Source organism: Meleagris gallopavo, chromosome 2 (genome assembly GCF_905368555.1).
Source record: "Meleagris gallopavo chromosome 2, MGAL_WU_HG_1.1, whole genome shotgun sequence".
Lineage (NCBI taxonomy): Eukaryota > Metazoa > Chordata > Aves > Galliformes > Phasianidae > Meleagris > Meleagris gallopavo.
In genome coordinates, this window is record NC_139405.1 from 46,455,797 (window position 1) to 46,475,982 (window position 20,186).

Genomic DNA, 20,186 nt, shown 5'->3' on the forward strand with positions numbered 1-20,186 from the left:
ATTTTTGTTTAAATAGATAACTAGAATGAGTGAATTCCACTTTTAAGTGAGAGGAGCAAAAAAAATTCATTCCTGCTTTATGACTGATATACATTACAAGGTACTCCTTAAACTGAGACTGTTCTCAACATCTGTTTTAGGTAGAGAAGTGAGATAGCGAAGAACTAAACAATTAATCAAAATACAGGCACATGGCTAAGAAATAAATTCAAATTCTATTGCTGGTCTATAGTTGAAATACATTATTTTTTTCATTCTCCAGTAGTTATTGGAATAAAGATGAAAGGGGGATGTATGGCAGCAAGACTACTAGTGAGTCTGTTTTAGCAGCATGTTGGATACATGCTTTGTTTCCTCACAGTATTACTAGAATGTGGCTCTTTTTGAGTGTTACAGGAGTTTGAATGCTGCTCATTTTAAAATTCCTTATAACTTCTTCATTCTTCTAAGATTGCAGATTGCATCTCAGATTACTAGCTTATTTTACACATGTACATTAACATTTTAGAGTAATTAAATTTAATCTTTTCTCCATTTTAAGTATCTCAGGTTTGATCAAGAAGTAGGGCAGAAGAGTAGATGCGATGTGAACTTTATGAAAGTTTCAGTGTGCATTCTTGTAGTAGCTGAGAGTCTGTATTATCTCTTTTTACCTGAAGAGATAAATCTTGAATTTGAGCCAAACCAAATTTATCCAATATATCAAGTTATTTCAGATGTCTAAGGGGAAATGAAGTTTGGCAAAAGTAATAAAATGCTATATTTGGGGATTACAGTAGTTTCCATGTTCTACTTTGCATGCCTCACTTGTGAGAGTGATGTTCTGCTTTAGCAGAAATCCTGTTAAGTACTGCAGTTAATGTTATAAACAATGATACATTAAATAATTGGAAAGAGGCAAATTCAGGCCAGCAGAGTTGTGTTTATTCTTTTTAAAAAAAGGATATACTTCACTTTTCAGCAAAGATGTCCAGGAAGCTAAGTTTGCCAACTGAGTTAAAGCCTGATTTAGGTAAGTTTACAGAGTTGAATTTTATATTTACTGAAATTGTTTTACAGAATGTGAATACATATAAGTAAGAATTGTTGGTTGTGTAAACTATTGTGACTGAGTTGCTTTATTTGAACTGTAGAACTTAAATTTAAATTCCACTCTTTCGGGGGCTCCCTGGCACAAAACATCATTGCTGTCATTGTAAGGTAAGCCTGCAAATTTTGTACATGGCTTATCACATTTTTGTGATTTATTTTTTTTTAGGCATCTGTCACTCTTACAGTAGTGCTGTGATAGGAAAAGTGTGAATAAGCAGGTAATTTATTGTAAGGAAAATTGCTTGCCAATTTGAAGCCATTCAATACTTTTCAAATTGCACAATACAGTATTTAGGAATGAGGATATGCTGAGGTCCGAGAAAAAGTTGGACATGTTTTTACAAGTGTTAATAGTATTAAGACCACTTTCTATAAAAGAAAATGATATCCAACTGTTTGCTGGATGGACAGCCAGTCTGAGAATTTCATTTTCTTGAAAAAGTACTCTTTTTACATAATAAGCAATTCAGTTATGAAGCTTGTACTGCTAAAGGTCTTGATATTGCATAACTAAAACAGCATACAAATGAATAGACATATTCTTATTACTTTGTCATCAAAAGTTGACTGCCAGCTTGTTGATCACATCCAGCTCCTCAGCCTTTTTCTCTGAAGATGATCAGGAACAGCTGTAGATCTGCAGCAGTAGATACAGCCTGAGCAGGAAAGCTTCCTTCTGCCTGTCACAGCTATCTCCTGCTCCTGCAGCAGAATCCCTTCCGTGGCCCCTGTAGAATACAGATCAGGCAAAACTGGTAGGTGCAGAAGCATGCATTTGAAAACTACCTCTATCAGCAAGAGAAGAGTTGATGATATTTAGAATATCCTGAAACTTCAGATTTGGACACCCTGATTTACATTACAGCCTGCTTCACTCATAGAAATGTGAAGCTGTAAGGAACCCTCAGAGATCATTTAATCCAATACTGTGGCAAAGATCCAAGTGTCTGACAGTTTAACCTCTCATCTATTCATGGGTCTCCAATAAATAAGTTTCTAGAAAAATACCAGGGAAAGTTTATGGTTTGTAGCCAGTTAAATAAATTATCTATTAGTCAAACCATCTTCCTTATTTTCATACTGATTCAGATTTTTTTTCTTGTCCTTTCCACGAGGATCATACATAACTGTTACTCCATTTCTTTGGTAGACATCTTTATAGCTGTTGAAAGCTATCATATCACTAATCTTCATTTTTGCAGATAGGTTTGAATTGTTTGTTTTTGTTGCGGTTTTTTTTTTGTTGTTGTTGTTGTTTTTGTTTTTATGAAATTAAGCTCCCTCTCCTTTGCAAATTTACATTGACTAAATCTAGGATGCCTTCTGATAATTCTTCTGGACACTGAAATTTTCTTCATCTTTCTAAAGCTCTTGTGCCTAGAACCAGAAGGATTTAACCATGGTCTTGTTGATACCAATGAGCACAGAAATTCTGTTTGTCTTTTTAGTGTCTGTCTGTTCTTCCTCACTACCGCCACTGACAGTTTAGCAATGATTTAGAGTTCATTTTGTCAGACTTTGCAAACTGGGGTACATTTGCATTTATATATCATTAAATTCATTTTACTTATTCTTTTGTTTTTGTTTGAAATTCTTCAATAATAATAAGTAATTAGAAACAGATTTTTAAAGAAAGTATTTTCTGCATGATTTTGCTGTTTTTTTCTAATGGAACTTCTACTTGATCAACTCACTTCTTCAGAATTCATAAAGTATCTTTTAATATCTAATTGTAATGATCTTTGACTGGTTTTGACTATACCCATGTGTGGCTATATACACTTAAATAACTCTTTTTGTTCTAGTAAAAGTTGTTGGTTTTTTTTTGTTTTGTTTTTTTTTTTTACTCTTCAAGTCTGTAAATAACTTCCTGAGATTATGACAGTCCGTTTTTATTTTATTTAGTATCTTTTCTCCTAGTGGAATAGCTTTTGCATAATGTTCTTCAGTAACTGTCAACTTGATTATATTTTTTGCTTTTTTGATTAATTATGTGACCATATCTACTGGCTCAAGGAGACAACTGAAATGCCTTTCTCCCAAGTTCAATATCTTCATCGTTTTCTCTCATTCCTTTCCATGACTTCTTGAACCTTGATCGCTTTCACTCTTTCATGAGCGCTTTCTTTCAACTCATTTTTCTGACTAGACCTTTAATCTACACCCTTCCTCCCTAGGTGGCTAAAACAAAGCGTGCTTCTGCATTTATCCTCCAATTCCTGAAATAGAAGTTGTCTTCATCATACTCTAGTCTGCATTGTACCACTACTTTTCACTGTTGTAACCCAGCTGGTTACTACCATTACCACTAAGTCCTATCCTTTGGTTTATTTGCTCAGAAGATCCTCATCTTTCCTTCTGACGAAGTGGTGTGTAGTGAGACATCACGCCATTGTTCCTTCCTCTTCATTTGAAAATATTCCATTAACAAACCATAGATTCTTCTGTGTCTTCAGGGTAAAGAAATACACAGTAACGCAGTTAAGCCTTTTATTCCGTTATCTTCCGTGAATCAGTTGTCCACTCTCCACAATGCCTCTGTTGTCTGGCCAGTTAATTTTTGTTGACATTTTTTTCAATACATCTGGAATTTGTATGTACACTTTTCAGATGTTCAAGCGGCTGCAACCGAAGAAATATACATGTTAAGCCTATTGCATTAATTGTATTTTTCTTGGGAAAAGGGGAAGGATCTTACATGAACTAAGGCATACGGAAAGTATGTTCACAAATCATAAGTCAAAGGAGTAGAATTAAAGAAACCACGTGTACCCTGAAGTTCTACTAAGCTGCTAGGATTTGGGTTAGCTTTTCTTTATGCAAAAAGTTTACAATTGAGTTGCATTTTTATATTCTGAACGTATCAATATATTCCAGCTATTTTTTTTATCTTATTTTGATTTAGAGACAACGTTAGCATTTTTTTCAAAACATGTATTTTAATGTCAGCAAAATTCTACTGTTTAACTATATTCAGAGTGATTAATCTGTTAAAGTTACAAAAAAAAAAAAAGCAAGTAAATATTCAAACCTTAAAGAAGCATCTTAAGAGGTTGTGGTCATCAGAAGAATTACAAAACACAAATAATCTTTTTCATTATTTTTAACTTGATTTGACTTCTTTTTCCAGACATTGGTTTTAAATATGAAAACTTGATGTCAATATTTGGGTGTTGACCTTCTTAATGATTGTTATTTTACATTTGAACTAAATAAGAATAAGCAGGACAAGAATTTTTCTTGTTGGAGTGAGATAAGTCTCTCCTGAGATATTCATTGTTTATATTTTTAGATGTCTGCATTCAGTTGAAATTTAGTTTGTGTGCTTTTTCAAATGTAAGTTAGATGTTCCTTGTAGAAATTTCTGCAGTCATTTAATGAAATTAGTATATTGGTACTTTAAGTCCTGCTTATGAAATGTCACTCACATCCGTACTCCATCCAAAGATCCGAAACATTAACTTAGTTTTAGAAGTCATGATATGACATTCATCAGACTTGTGCTGATAAGGATTGACTGGTGCTAAAATTTTGAAATTATGTATTGAGACAGCAAAGCATTAATTAAAGAGTGTATAGTTAGATTCAGACATGCTGATGTATTAAGTATTGCCACATGTGTAGACAGCACATGGCTAGAATAAAGCAGCATAATTTATAATTTGGCGGTTTTTGTTAGTATATAAATTCACAATGTAAACAGAAACTTACTTGCTAAGCAAAGAATAAGACATCTTGAAAAGTTTTGGTGCCACATTGTACTGTATTCAAAACAGAAATCTTCAGCTTTGCATACCAGTTCCAAGTGGTGTTTGGTAGCTTTGAATACTTCTCTGATTCTTCAGAGTGTATGTTAATAGTCCAAGATCTCCTCTGGACAGTTTACTGAAGTGGGACAGTACTGAGAGTCATTACAGATTATCAGGCTGTCTGGATGTCACTGTAGTTTTTAAAATAGTTGTATCTTCATAAAATCATTAAACTGTGCTTTGTGGAAGCCAGTGTTTTTTTAATTTGCTCAATTAGGTAATTAGCAGACAGGTGTGTAATTCAGGTTTTTTTTAAAGAACTCGTAATGATTGATAACTGCTATTTCTACTTTGAGATAAAAAAAAGTCACATATTTTTCTAGAGAGTATAGTGACAGGAAAAACAGAGTTTAAAATTAAAAAAAAAAAATTATGATGTATCTCAAAAAAAAAAAAAAAAAAGATTTAAATTAGATAGAAACTTCACAGTGAGGGTGGTGAGGCACTGGAACAGGTTGCCAATAGTGTGGATGTCCCACCCCTGGAGGCATTCAAGGCCAAGTTGCATGGGCCCTGGGCAGTTTGATCTAGTTGGTTGCAGCCCTGCCCACAGCAGAGGGTTGGAACTAGGTGATCTTTAAGGTCCCTTGTAACATAGTCCATTCTGTGATAAGCCATTCATGAAATTACCTGATTGCTATCTCTGCAAAGCTGGGATGCTTTGTTCAGGATAAAATGCTGTAAACTGAATCAGAAGGAGATATGATTAAGGAAAAATAAAATAGTTATAAAAATCAATAGAGTGATACGTAATATATGTATTTTATGCTAAACAACAAACCTTAATTTTCTTAATTTTTGTATTTAGTTCTATTAATTAATACTGATTTATTTTCAGATGTTAAAGACAACTCTTTCAGCCGATCCAGGAGTTCTAGTGTAACTAGCATTGACAAAGAGTCACGTGAAGCAATTTCAGCTCTTCATTTTGGTGAAACTTTCACAAGAAAGGCTGATACATCACCTTCTCCATGCCTGTGGGTCGGTACCACCCTGGGTACAGTGCTTGTCATTGTACTGAACCTACCCCCAGGAGGAGAGCAAAGACTTCTTCAGCCTGTTATTGTTTCTCCTAGTGGTGAGTACAAAGCAGATGGGCGCTCAAGTCTGCTAAGTATTGTTGTTCTTCGTGCTTTTTTTAATAAACTTTTTCTCAATTATGGATTAATTGGAAATTAATATGTACTTGCTAATAAGTTTAAAAATCTAGGTTGCTTTCTGTATGACCAGAATTTTAAAGTTGCGAAGTTGATAATATGATCTCATAAAGTATAAAAATGTATAACTGTACATGTTAAGAAAAGCAGACTTTCTAGCATTCATGTAGTCGATGACTATTATTAAGCAGTGGAGATGTGTATTATAAGTATTTTCTAATTGCAACATAAGAAGACTCTAGTGAATAATGAAAAAAATAAAAATTAAGGGCTATATATTTTAATATTTCAGCTATTAGTGATGAAATATACCTTTGAATTACTGAGATACCTAGTTTTGTTTTATTGGTACATAGCAACTGATTTTGTTGTAATGATATATTAACTTTTTTTTTTTGAGTGATACCTAAACAAAGATAAAAACTGAATAATACACTGATAGGAATAAATTTGGCTTTCTTACTACCACAGTTTCATTGCAGAGATTGATGCTCTCCTCTACAACGAACCTACAGGTGGCATCTGAACATGAAAAATTGCACCCCTATTTGATTGAAGTAGTGATATGAATAATATGATCACTAGACTATGTTTGCATTAACAGTATTCAGATTTGGTAATGTTTTATGTTAAAGGCAAGGGAACAGATTAGACAGTATGTTGAATCATCAGAGCTGCAGTTCAGCCATGAACCTTACAAAATGCTGCAATATGTATGATTTATTGCACATTTAATAAATTTTCCTGTTTCTGCTTGTGTGTGACTAAATGAGAGAAAGAAGAAATGTATTGGCCTACAACTGGACACACAAAACAGTTGAGAAGAAAAATATTTTCTTTCATTTTATGCTAGAAAAAAGTAGATTCAAATGTAAAAAAAAAAAAAAAGAAAAAGTTGCCAGTTTCTGAACCCATTTTGAAAGAAAATCTCTCTCTAATTGTATTTATGGTATATAATGACTGCACAGGGCACTCCTCCAGAGAGAATGAAATGAGTCATGCTTGCCAATGAAATTTAGTATAAATGTGCATTCCACCTTGGTTCTCCTAATAAATGTATACATTTACATTGATGTTAATGGAGTGTATGCTTATGTATTTAAACTTTGAAAACTGTTTTAATAATTTATTGAATGCACTTGTACGCACTTGTACGTACATGCTTCAAGTCCAGAGATTTTAAGGCTGTTTTGTTAGAGGCAAGTCTATACTCTAGTTTGGTTTTCATTCTTCTAGCTTCTTTAAGGAGTATTTTTTTCAGTTTGAATGACAATTTAAGACTGTTTTAGAAATGTGCTCTATTTATATTTCCTAGGAACCATCCTGAGGCTAAAAGGGGCAATATTGAGAATGGCTTTTCTGGATACCACCGGATCTTTAGTCCCACCTGCACATGAACCCTGGAGAGAACACAATGTTTCTGAAGATAAAGATGAAAAAGATAAATCGAAAAAGCGACGACCGGTCTCAGTGTCCCCCTCATCCTCTCAGGAAATCAGTGAAAACCAATATGCAGTGATATGTTCTGAAAAGCAAGCAAAAGTTATCTCACTGCCATCCCAGAACTGTATTTATAAGCATAACATAACAGAGACTTCTTTCGTTCTTCGTGGAGATATAGTATCATTGAGTAACAGTATTTGCCTTGCATGTTTCTGTGCCAATGGACATATTATGGCTTTTAGGTAAGGCATAATTGACAGCAATATATATGAATATATACATAGATAAGATATGAGTCTCCTGCTAGATGAAATTTTTTTTTCTAGAAGAATATGAATAAAATGGGCATTCAGCTCAGTGTTGATGAACCTCTAACATCTGGAGCTGAATATTTTGATTACGTATTAATTCTGCCTTTAACACATGAACAAATTTATCATTTTAACTCGTTAACATAATTCAAACATTATATAGGTTTTTGAACTGTTGAAAATTGTCTCAACAATGACTTTACTCCTTGTTGGAAAACCCTGTCCTGAATCAGACCTTCAGCTGACCACAGCTCTGCATATTTTTGTGCAGCTGCTACAGTCCTATCTGTTTCTCAGTCATGTCTTGAGCTTTCTGTTTTGTTCTGTAGCTTGCTCATGTCTCAGAGGTGAGATTAATTGATAGCAATTCTAGTACAAAAAAGTCATAAACATTAAGAGGTTTCATTTATTAAAATGTGTGTAGAAGTAATTTTGAAGGTACTAATGTCATCTATTTAATTTTTACCTGTTTTTTTTTCTTAAGTGTTTACAAATGCTCTTTTCATTCTGAGTAGTAATTGAGAGGGGAAAAAAAAACTATGGCAAAGCAGGTTCCCTCTTACTAGTTTAATCCTAGGAATATTTCTATTTTAGATGCATGCTGGACAAATGTGTTATCACTGGTAGCGTTCTTACAGAAGAATGTTGCTTTCTATTTCTTACCTGTAGAATTTGCCACTAAAGTCATGTTATTTATTATTCTTCCTTTTCTTTGTGAGTCTCCTGTTATTGGACAATACCCAGTAAAATGCCAGCCTAACATTTAGAAGTTTCAATATCACCATGAAGTAGAGCTGAAGACAAAAAACTTATTTTAGCTTGTATGGTATTTTTTCTATATCATAAGTTTCAGCTTCAGTTTTCCCCTTTACTGCTTTTTACTCTTTAGAAATAATAATCTTAGACAGATTGTATCTGCAGCAGAAGCTGCTTGATATATTGCTGATAAACGTGCAGCTGACATGTGAATTCTATTTTTACAGAAATTTCCCAGATAGTATTTTTGAGGTATGGGTTCATTTAAGGTTCTGTTTATCAAGACATAAGGCATTCAGTTACTTCTTAGTTTCATTTAGTGTTTCTTTGAGGAGAGAAATGTTTAGCAGCTTGAGCGTTATTACAGCATGAATGCATAGCATCTGTTCTTCAGTAGCCTAATGCAGTAAGTTCTTCATTTATGTATGTAGAAAACAGAACAAACAAGGTAAGCAAAACAATGCTTTAAGATGATTTCACCTTAAATATACAATCAGATGAAAAAGAGCAGGCAGAAATTCACAAGAATGCTGTTTGAGGTTACTGAATTTTCCTTTGTCTTTGCGTATTTCCCTGGGTTCTTGAGGCAGCTCTTTTGGGCTTTCAGTTTTAATCAAGAAGAAAATCTTCACCTGAGAGAAGAGGCAATTGTATATGAAGGGGAAAAAAGTAGAAATTTATTAAAATATTTCATTAGTAATTACTGAATAGTGCTTTAACTGTAGCTGAGATTTACGTACTCAGAATATCAGTGAAATGATGCTTTTGAATGCATTTGTGATGCAGATGTCTGTTTCTCTTTTGAAGTTCTTCCTTGGAGTATTGCATATTTATGTTTGCAGGTTTTCTAGCTGTATTAAATGATAACCTGTTTATACAGTATTTGTATGACCATGAGGAGAAAAATAATGCGATGTCCTGTTACTTTTTTTTTTTTAATTCTTTCTCTTAAGTTTGCCAAGCTTAAGGCCATTGTTGGATGTGTATTACCTGCCACTCACTAATATGCGAATAGCCAGAACATTCTGCTTCACCAATAATGGGCAAGCACTCTATCTTGTATCACCAACTGAAATACAGAGGCTCACCTACAGTCAAGAAACATGTGAAAATCTTCAGGTAATGAATAAAAAAACAAATTTGCTGTCTTTGAACAATTTGCTGTCCTCCAAGTAGTTCAGTTTTAAGTTTACAGTGCTTATAATAATTAAATTTGTCTCTTAACGGTTTGATTTTGCTCACTGCCAAGTCTTACTCAGAGTGAATCATTTTTCCCACTCTTATGTTGTACTGTTATCCATCTTCTTGTGTTTGGAATGTGTCTTAATTTCCTTTTTAGTCTTTGTTAGTCCTTTAGTATCTTTGTTTAATATGTGCAGCTAATAGAACTCTTGTTCAAATAATTCTGATGGAGATGCATGCAGGCATAATTTGGGATACTAAGATACAAGGAAGCTATTCTGTTGCCAGGATATTAACAATTTGAACAGATTCTCAACAATGCTTCAACCTGCAAGTTGTATAGAAGGTGGATATAGCAGAATTAGTCTGCAAGCTCTGCTTTGATGCTACCGTGCATGTGATTATTGGTGGCTGCAGTTTCAACTGAACGAAATCAAGAGTGTTTCCCAAGTTGAGGGGAGAATACAGCTTTGCTTGAGCACATTTTTTTGAAAATATTCCTGAGCTATAAGCTTGCAACTATCAGGACAGATGGTTTGGACAGATTTCCTAATAGTTTTTTATTGTTACTTCCTAAATAGTGTCAGCTATCTACTGCAAAGGCAGATGAACGTTAAAGCATATTCAAATTCAAATCCACAAAAAAAACGTCCAAAGTGACAGAGTATTCCATTAATTTGTATATGAAATGATATATGCCTTCTTGTGTCTCTTCACTGCCAAGGAAATGTTAGGTGAGCTCTTCACTCCTGTTGAAACACCAGAAGCACCAAACAGGGGGTTCTTCAAAGGCCTCTTTGGAGGTGGGGCACAGTCACTTGACAGAGAAGAACTCTGTAAGTCTTTTGAATTCTTTATTTCCACCCAGATATTGCCAGTGTTAATAGGACATTCAGTTTTCAAAGAGGAAAACTGAAAAGTGGAATGAAGAGAAATAATACTTTTTTTTTTTATGCTTTTTTATAGCTTTATATGTTGTACAGCTTACCAACAATAGCAGAGAATTAGTTACTGTTTTCTCACAGACTGCCTTACCTCATTTATTCAGGATTGGATGATAAAGCAATAAATGGGACAACCAGTCTTATTTATCTTAAGTGTATAGCACTGTCTGTAATTCTCTTAATGTTGCTAAACCGAAAGAGGCTGGTTCTAGAGAGCAACATTTTGGACAGTAAGAAAATTAACTCTATTATACTTCAGTTAATTTCCTAGATTCTTTTTCATTGTTTGACTTGTATCTTAGGAATAAAAGAGAGGGCAGAACTGTATGACATTTCATTCAGTTGTCCATTCATAGGATGATACATTTCACATGTGGCCAAAATTTTATTGCTTTATCATTCTCTCATTGCTTTTTCAATACAGATTTAATAAATCTTTTGTTGGTTGTATGCACTATTTGAATACATTCAAGGGGAAGTAAATGAACTTTTACTTAGTCATATATTTGCCAGATTAAACATTATATAATGTAACTTCTGTTGGTTTACAGAACTGTTCCATTCTCAGCATGAAATATTGTTATAAAACAAAAAAAGATTCCTGGCAATCCTTTTTTTTTGTTGTTGTTGTTGTTGTTGTTGGATCAAAATAACCAATAAAAGTTAATCTTTATTTCTAATGCCTTTATATTTTGAATATGCCTGTATATATCAAATAGTTAGAGGCATTTTCCAATTTAAATATTACATTTGTAATTGTATACATGTAATACTTTGAAAGGTTGATCAAGTTATTTGATTTGAGAAACCTGCATATAGAAGTTGCACATCTATTTAGTGTAACTGGGGCAGGAAAAAACTGCCCATTCATGTCAAAAAAAAAAAAAACCACACTTCAGAGGTTATCTTTTTCCATCACTGTGAGTTTTCAGACTCTTCTGACCTATTTTTAAGGAGATCTCAAATGGGTTTTATAACCATCTTAGGCTTTGTGGTTTACAATTGAAAAATGTGTTTAGGTTCGAATTGTCAGAAGGAAAATACTGAACAGGTAGGAAAGCTGGATGAATTGTGACCTGAAAATGAGTTCACTGACAACTGGGACATCTGAAAATGTCTTTAAAGTGTTAGTACTTAACATGAGGATCATGACAGAATCTGCCTGTAATAAGTGAAATAACTTCAGATATGCTTCTCAAGAACAGAAATGTTTATAGTGTTAGTTGAAAAGAATTTTTTTTCTTTTTAGAAGCATGAAATGGGAAACCTGAAATTCTGCAGTAAGATTTGTTAAACATTCATTGTTAGAGGTGGAAAAAAAAGAAGTTTACTGTAATTCCATTGTTTGAAAAACAAAGCTACAGAATAAATCATCTTCTTATTTTACTTTAGCATCCAAAAAGGCCATTTGGGGCCTCCTCAAATTTCTGTGGAGTATACATTTCAGCTTGAGAGAGATTGATACCACCATTAAATGTCTAGACTGAAGAAGGTGGCTGATCTCCCATTAAGAGCAAAGGAGATGTAGTCAGTACAGTCACTAGAGTGATAGCTATTCATTTTACTAATTATGTGTTTTTTTTTCCTTATGTATGTTCTTTCTTTTTAATAACATGGTCTGTTACAGTAATGGGAGCCACACATAATATGTGATTGTTCATGATTGTTCCATGTCTGAATCTAAAACTGAACTTCCACCAAAGGAAACTTATGCTGATAGAATCATACTCTGACTATATCAGCAAAGCCCTTAGAGAATAGACCACAGCTTGTATAAGCAAAGTTCTCCTGTTTTGCTGAATTCACAACACCCTCCCTGTGAAGCAAACAATTGTTTAAAAACTGTTTTGCCGAAATAATTCTGTTAATTACATTGATGCCACCACTATTGTGAGCATTTTAATTTCACATTTGAGTTTTGACAAGGTTAAAATTGTATAACATGCCTGGAAGCTCTGAAATATGCTTTAAAATCTCAATTTGATTAAATAGTAACAGAGTAGTGAATATTGCTCATATACATGCTTATGATGAAGTACATGCAAAAAAACCAGCTCTTTTATAAATTAGTTACGTTAATGTTTATGTAATAATGATAAGAAACCTTACTTCTCTCCTTTTTCTGCCCTAAAAATGCCTCCAGTTGGAGAATCAGCATCTGGGAAGGCATCAAGAAGTCTTGCCCAGCATATTCCAGGCCCTGGAGGTATTGAAGGTGTCAAAGGAGCTGCATCTGGTGTAGTTGGGGAATTAGCACGAGCCCGGTTGGCACTGGATGAAAGAGGACAGAAACTAGGAGAACTGGAAGAAAAAACCGCAGCTATGCTTTACAGTGCTGATTCTTTCTCTAAACATGCTCATGAGGTAATTTCATTGCATGTTAAACTGAGAGCATTACACTGATTGACTATTATAAGCTTTACAAGTAACTGACTTCTGCTTTAAGGGCATTTTAAAGAAGTCTAAAAGAAATACATTTTCATTTTTTATTTACCAGTTGTTTCTCCTAATAAATATTAAGGTAAGCAGCTTTGCCTTTTGGCATAGCGGTCTGGAGTAGGCCATCTATCTGAGTAGTATGTAGACTTCCAAAAGGGCTGCTTGTTTCCCATTACTGAAATAATTTGTCACTGAATTAGATAATCACAGAATCACAGAAACACCAAGGTTGGAAAAGACCTACAAGATCATCCAGTCCAACTGTCCACGTGTCACCAATAGTGCTCACTAAACCATATCCCTCAACACAAAATCCAAACATTCCTTGAACAGCTCCAGGGTCGGTGACTCCACCACCTCCTGGGCAGTCCATTCCAGTGCTTGACCACTCTTTCAGAAAAGTAGTATTTCCTAACATCCAGCCTGAGTCTCCCCTGGTGCAGCTTGAAGCCATTCCCTCTAGTCCTATCACCAGTTACATGAGAGAAGAGGCCGACCCACAGCTCACTACAACCTCCCTTCAGGTGGCTATAGAGAGCAGTAAGGTCTCCCCTGAGCTCCTCTTCTCCAGACTGAACAGTCCTAGCTCCTTCAGTCGCTCCTCATAAGGCCTGTGCTCCAGGCCTTAAGTAATTAGTAATGCTCTGTGTGGGATTCCTGTGGTACCTAAGAAAGATCCAGAGAAGATCAGCAGTAATGTCAATGTTAGAAAATTTATTGTGCCAAACACTCACTGTTCAGTAATGAGGCTTCATAAATGTATAGTTTGTTTGTATCATTGTACTTTTTGGTGCATAACAGAGACATTGATTAGAAACTGTTGTTTTGTTTTTTTTTTTTAGATGATGTTGAAGTACAAAGACAAGAAGTGGTACCAATTCTGATGATGCTCATTGATTACATCGTTTAATTTTGTCCTGATGAAAAAAATCTTGGTTTTCATTAATTTTGACAGGAACATTGAAATTTAAAGGAGTATTCAACATTGGATAATGTTGTTTCCTAGCACAAATCACACACTGTTTTACCTCAGTCGTGGCTTTAACTGAGGAGCTTTATATATATGAAAGAAACACACAAAGATAGAAAAGCTGAGTGTTTCTTCGCTGTTGGATAGCTGAGAGTTGGAATACAGAGCAGGTAATTGGAATATGTGGAAAAAACGTAAAGGAAAAATGTGGTGTGATGGGCAGGGGCAATTCAGGGTCAATCCTGTGTTAATATCTCATGCCAAAAGTTTTTGTGCTGTTGTACTTGCTGCCAGTGTTATACCCTCCCTGTGAGGAGAGGCAATAAATCAGGGGTCCAAGAGCTGGAATAAAGTTGTTTGTCTTGCTGCTGGACAGTAGCTGACTTAGGCTTACCCTCTAGGACTCACTATATTTACCATTATTGTTGAAGAAGAGTGGAAGCTTGCTGTCATTTCTTTCATCAGAAAAGCTGGAAGCTTGGAAGATTTCATGTTGAAAATTGTATACATAGTTGACCTGTGCATAGTCTTTTCTTGGACCCCGATCTGGTATTCTTGTATTCACATCATATTCTGTGAAGTGCAAAACAAGAGAATACACAGTTTTTGCATTAAAAGAAGTCAAGTGAATATGACTGGAATGTGTCATGCTGGGAATTTTCATTTGTGTTATGGATGTGCAATGTGAAATGTGGTAACATATTCATTGTGGTAAGAATACTTTAGTTTAGTTTCATATTACTTTTTGCCAAAAATAGTTATTTGTTCAGTTCATGTAATGTTTAGAATTGGCTGTGGGTTCTATTCATGCTGTGAATTTTTATAGAACTTTAACAGAATGTATCTTTACAGCCATTAATTAAAATAGCTGGGATAGTTTTGCTTAAAACTTAAGTTCAGGATGCCCCTTTAATCCTCTATTAAATCAGATAATCTCGTACTCAGGTTTTCAATCATTTTTACACACCTTGGAGGTGCTGATGCATGAATAATGGCAAGCATCTACTATTTAATAATTGTCAGGATATTGTTCAGCTAATTTCTAAATCCTGCTTGTAGAACTATTTTACAAGTACCTATCTCAGCCCTACCGCATGCTAAAGGCAGCTTGCCTGAAGTTTGAATTTAGTCTCCAAAGCGGTGTTTTCAGTTATGTGGGAAATAATGTGTCCACTAAAACTTCAGAAATTGGTGAAATAATCATCGAGTTGGGTGAGGTAAATAATTTAGCTGAGTGAACATGTTAGTGGCTGCTGCACTGAAGCTGCAACAGTGGGGTTGACCAGAGGTCTTTTAAAATAAATGTTTGCATTTCAAAAATGAATTTGGCCTTCGTTTTCCTCAGAAAGGCAGGAGTAGTTACTGACTGTTTTTATTTTACAAAAGGGAATGCTTAGAAGCTGGTAGGTCATTCTGTAGGCCATTTCTTGCAATATGGTCTGAAATCATTTGAGCCTGCTTGTCCAAGTACCACGTTCTATGTGTGTTTTTTTTCACATGCATTCCAAATGTTGCTCAAGCCGAACGCGGGCTATAATTTGTATTTTAAAGTTATTTTTCAAGTATGTAGATATGTGATCCTTACAATACACATTAAAAAGATGCCAAATAGTAAAGTTAATAATGGTTCTTAATTCATTTTTAAAATTTGTCACTCATCCCAGCAAGTGCACTTTGGGTTTTGTAGCACAAATTGATAGATGTTATGATTTTCTCTATCATTGAATAGCTTGAGTTGGAAGGGACCTTAAAGATCATCTGATCACCACTCCTGCTGTGGGCAGGGTTGCCACACGATAGATGAGGATCTGTTATGGCATTCAGTAAAAATAAGTGATTTTTTTTGTCAGTATAAGGGCATACAGTACGAACATGTGAGCTGTTCAAGGACCTTAACATATTTGAACATCACCATTTGAACATGCAGCATTATGATTTCTTGATGTTTCTCTATCATAGTGAGGCAGTGTTAGCTCTGGTTACTTAACTCTGCTTTCTACGTGTATTTTTTGCCTCTATCTATTTTATATCCAACTAAAGCATATTTAAAACAGTACAATTTTGTTTAAAGGTAAATTATGGTCATACAATTTACAAAAACAGAACCCTACCCTACCTGATATTTTGCATCCTTCCTTTTCTCACATTCATAAATTGGAATGACCGATTATTATTGAACTTGGTGAACATAAAACTGTATTTCAGAACATCCTGAAAAATTAGTCTGGTTAATCTCTGGGGGGAATGGGATATGGTATAAATACACAGAAAATTGTCTTATAATTTCAAAGGAAGATGACCTTGGCTTGGAAGAAAAGCATACTGAACTTTCCCATTGAGATATATTTGTTGACCACCAGCAAGCAAAAAATGAGGCAGTGAGAGACCATGTGCCAGGGGAGAGTGGGGAGAGACCTCTACTCTCCCCTTGTTTGGTATTACAGAATCTATTGTAGTTGAATCTTTTGTTGCACATGTTTCTAGGAATGAAAGCTAAGGAAAGGATAGATCATGAGATGAATACAAAAATGGTTCTTGGTCAATAACAGGGGCTACGTACAATCTCAGAGTAAAATGTTTCTTTTTCCTTCTCTGTGGAAGAGAAGTTGATCATAGACGTATCTTATTCTGCTCTTGGTGGTGCACTTTTTGTACAGCAAAGTACATTAAAATCCTTTTGGGGGAAGCACCCCTGATTTTTTTCGCTAGCATTTTAGTTGTGTGAAACTTTTCTAGAGTGTCTGGAAAATTACAAGATGCAATTGAGCTATTACTTTTTTATTTTTTTTGATGGAAGTATAAGAAACTGCTGCTACCTATCTGTTTATATGTAGTGTGTCTCATTAGGAACTGTAAACTGAAGAAGCTCTTCTTCACCTTAGTCCTGCCAAATTGTAACTTCTGAATGTTGATATGTGTAAATATGCGTGTATTCCAAATAAGTCTGAAAGTGTTACACCACAGGCATCTCCAGTGATTTGTTCTTCGGCAAACAGTTACAAAATGTAGTAATATATAGTTGTGCTCTTTGTCTGTCTATATACAGAGATTTTTGCCTGAGGTGGTATTTACCTGACAAGTGATGTTAGAAAGCTACATCCAAAGGAGGATTTTGGAAGCAAGCTCATCTCCTTTTTCCTTTTCTTTTTCCTTTACTCTTTTCCTTTTTTTTTTTTTCTTTTAATTTCCTTTTTGCTTTATTAATAGCACTGATCTTACCTGAACATTTAAACTTGAATTTTTCCTGCACTTTAATTCAGTCATGGTATTCTATTCCTTAATTTTGTTTTTACATTTGTGCAGTTTTCAGGTTCATTATTTGTATATAAGTGCACACATTCAGTGAAGAGTTTAGAGCAGATTACTTTTGGGCACATTTGCTAATTATGTGACTATAATTTAGAATGTGTGTTTTCTTAGCAAAATATGTATATACGAGTATATACAACATAGAATCTAATGAAAAGCACTTATCCTGTGTCAGCATTGAGTTTATAAATTACTGCAACACTTTCAGATTTGTTACTAGATAATACAATAAAAATCTGTTATATTTATACATACTGCTTAAGAATATACTTTTAGTTTTAAATAATTTTTATATGTACACTTCTACCTTTAATTTTAAAAAGACTTATGTTCAATTTTTAAGTCAAAGTACTTAAAGTGTGTATATTATCCATAGAAGAAGTTGTTTTAAGCTTATGAATACATTCATATCTCATATCGAGATGATACAATTACTAAGCAATGAAAACAAATAGCCCATTTTGCTTTGCAGAAAATAATCATTTTTATTTCCCATTTCGAACATTCTTTAAAATTTCCCTAAGTACAAAGGGGGAAGATAGTGCATTCAAAAAAGCAATGGAGCATCATTTTTTTCTCATCAGCTACAGTCTGTGGCTGTCCAGCTTTTCCATGACTTTTTTCTTTTTTAATTTTAAATGATTTCATGTAAGAATTTTCAGCTATATCCTTTGGACTCTTAAAGTTTCCAAAAATCTACGTGAGGTTTGTCCAATGCAGATTTCATTTGACTAATGTACGAGTCTTCTTTTATACATCAGCTCTTTACATGTAAATCATTTTTTTCGTATTCCAAATATGTGTCGAAAAACCTATAGCCTGTGACTGAAGTGCCCCTTTCCCCTTTCTCATCATAGTTCCACATACTCCAAAGAGACACTGATGGTGGCTTAAGTCCACCATGGGGGTGTATGGTGGGAAGGATACACAAGGACTTGCCAACCTCTGCAAGTTTACAGGGTAATTTGTCGATGGGGTTTTCTTCATTCTAGCTAATTTCTTGCATAATGTATTGAAGTCTTTCAGGGCGGATGTTGAATGGCTATGCTGCTACCATGAAGTTTTTGCATACTTTGTAGACAAAAGGAGTGATATTTGGAGGGGAGGGAGAAAAACAATATGTATGGGGTAGGTGAATCAAGTGCACTAGTCTTACTTGAGTTTTCATTGAAAAGCTAATTTAAGCTAAGCCAGTTTCTCTTTCTTATGCGTGTTATGAAGATGTGCTATCTATAATCTATTTTATTGCTGTTCCAAGCCAATGGGTGTAATGTGCTTCTGTGTTCTTCTACACTCTCTAAGATTTAGGCTGAAAGATGTTGGTGTTAGTGAAGAAGAAATGAGGCGGAAACATACAGCAGTCAAAAGAAAGGTCAATCAGCAATCCTTTTGGTTTTTCATGTAACACGCCTAGAAATGTTTAAGTCATACAGACATAGGTTTTTTTGACACTTGCTTTTGTTTTCATTAGTACCTACGTTACATATTACCAGGCAAAAAATAACAAGAAGTTAAACTGTTTCAGTTGAAAATATGTAAGGAGTTGTATGTGGATTACCACTACCATTCAGTTAATAGGTGATGCAAAGGGCGTGGGGTGGGAACATGTTTTAAATATTCCCTTTTTAAAAAAAAAAAAAAAAAAAGAACTGTAAATAAGCAGTACTACGTTATTTTAGACCTGAGCTCTGCTATCTGTAGTGGTTAGAACTAGGAAAACATGCTGCTTTCTAGTTATGCTACTGCTTCATTGTACCAGCATCGAGGGGGGGGGGAAGATCAGTAAATTTTTCTAACATTGCCCACCTGTGGGTAAGCATGCTTGAAGTGTAGCAGTTCTCGTTTATGTATATCTTAATGTGTACATGTATGTTTTTTTCTTTGTTCATTGCAACTTCTTTTTGTTTGAATCTTGCTGAGCCCCACTAGCTCTTCTGAGGGTGATTACTGGAATATGCATTTTTAGGTAGGGTTGCAAATCCATCTGTCTACAAATATAGTTTCATATGAACTGCAAACTCTATTGTTACAAACGCAACTATGTTAGATTGCATAGAGTTATTTTACTTACATGTACTTGAACTGAACTATGTCATCATAACAAAGTTAAAAAAAAAAAATTAAGTATGGAATATTTTTGTAAATAAAAATACCTGTGCAGCTGGTATTTTAAATTTAAAATGTATTATACGTTAATGTTTCAGAAAAAGATGTTCATATATGTGTATATGAATGTGTCATTATGCTGAAGGGCTCTGATTGGGCAAAAATAAACTATTCAAATCTCTCCTGAAATGAGTCTAACTTAATCTTTTTCTTTTTCCCTTTCGCTGTCTGGAGCATGCAATAACTCTGGACTTGCCAAAAGTCTTAATTTTGCTTACAATTTTGATATCCCTTATAAGTGGGAACATCTTGCAAGGACAGCTTGCAATCCATTAAGTTTTGTCTGCTGTTTTGGGGAGGAACTTTGTAATCGTGCCCTGAATTATGCTGAATCTGAAGGGTGACTGAGACAGTAATTCTGAGATGTGTTCTGAGGTGATTGCTGCACCTCGGTGAAATTCTTATAATCTCGTGACGTCTCTTCAGGTAGTAAAACATTTCAGTGCTGGTGGGTTTTGTGTGAATTAATGTAGTGAGGACACAAAATTTCATCTTTATGAAAAGTTTACTGGTCCCAGACCTTTACCTCCTTTTTTTTCTTCCCTTCTAGTGTCTGAACCCTGAACAGTGTAGGACATGGAGTTGTAAATAGGATTTAAATAGATGTA

At 34.6% G+C, this 20,186-nt stretch overlaps 1 protein-coding gene across 6 annotated transcripts in view; it reads left to right on the plus strand.

The window, feature by feature from the left end:
- The window catches only part of STXBP5 (syntaxin binding protein 5), a 104,216-nt gene extending 84,509 nt beyond the window's left edge, over positions 1 to 19,707 (plus strand). For 4 of the 6 annotated variants that reach the window (XM_010707153.2, XM_010707155.2, XM_010707154.2 and 1 more), the window contains 7 exons: positions 962 to 1,012; positions 5,740 to 5,979; positions 7,374 to 7,743; positions 9,522 to 9,687; positions 10,475 to 10,586; positions 12,838 to 13,058; positions 13,976 to 19,707. In XM_010707153.2, the coding sequence (XP_010705455.1) occupies positions 962 to 1,012; positions 5,740 to 5,979; positions 7,374 to 7,743; positions 9,522 to 9,687; positions 10,475 to 10,586; positions 12,838 to 13,058; positions 13,976 to 14,017 (1,202 nt within the window). In that variant the 3' untranslated portion in view covers positions 14,018 to 19,707. The remainder of the gene's footprint in view (positions 1 to 961; positions 1,013 to 5,739; positions 5,980 to 7,373; positions 7,744 to 9,521; positions 9,688 to 10,474; positions 10,587 to 12,837; positions 13,059 to 13,975) is intronic. The other 2 variants (XM_010707158.2, XM_010707159.2) reach the window with 1 other exon arrangement.
- The last annotated feature ends 479 nt before the right edge of the window (positions 19,708 to 20,186 follow it).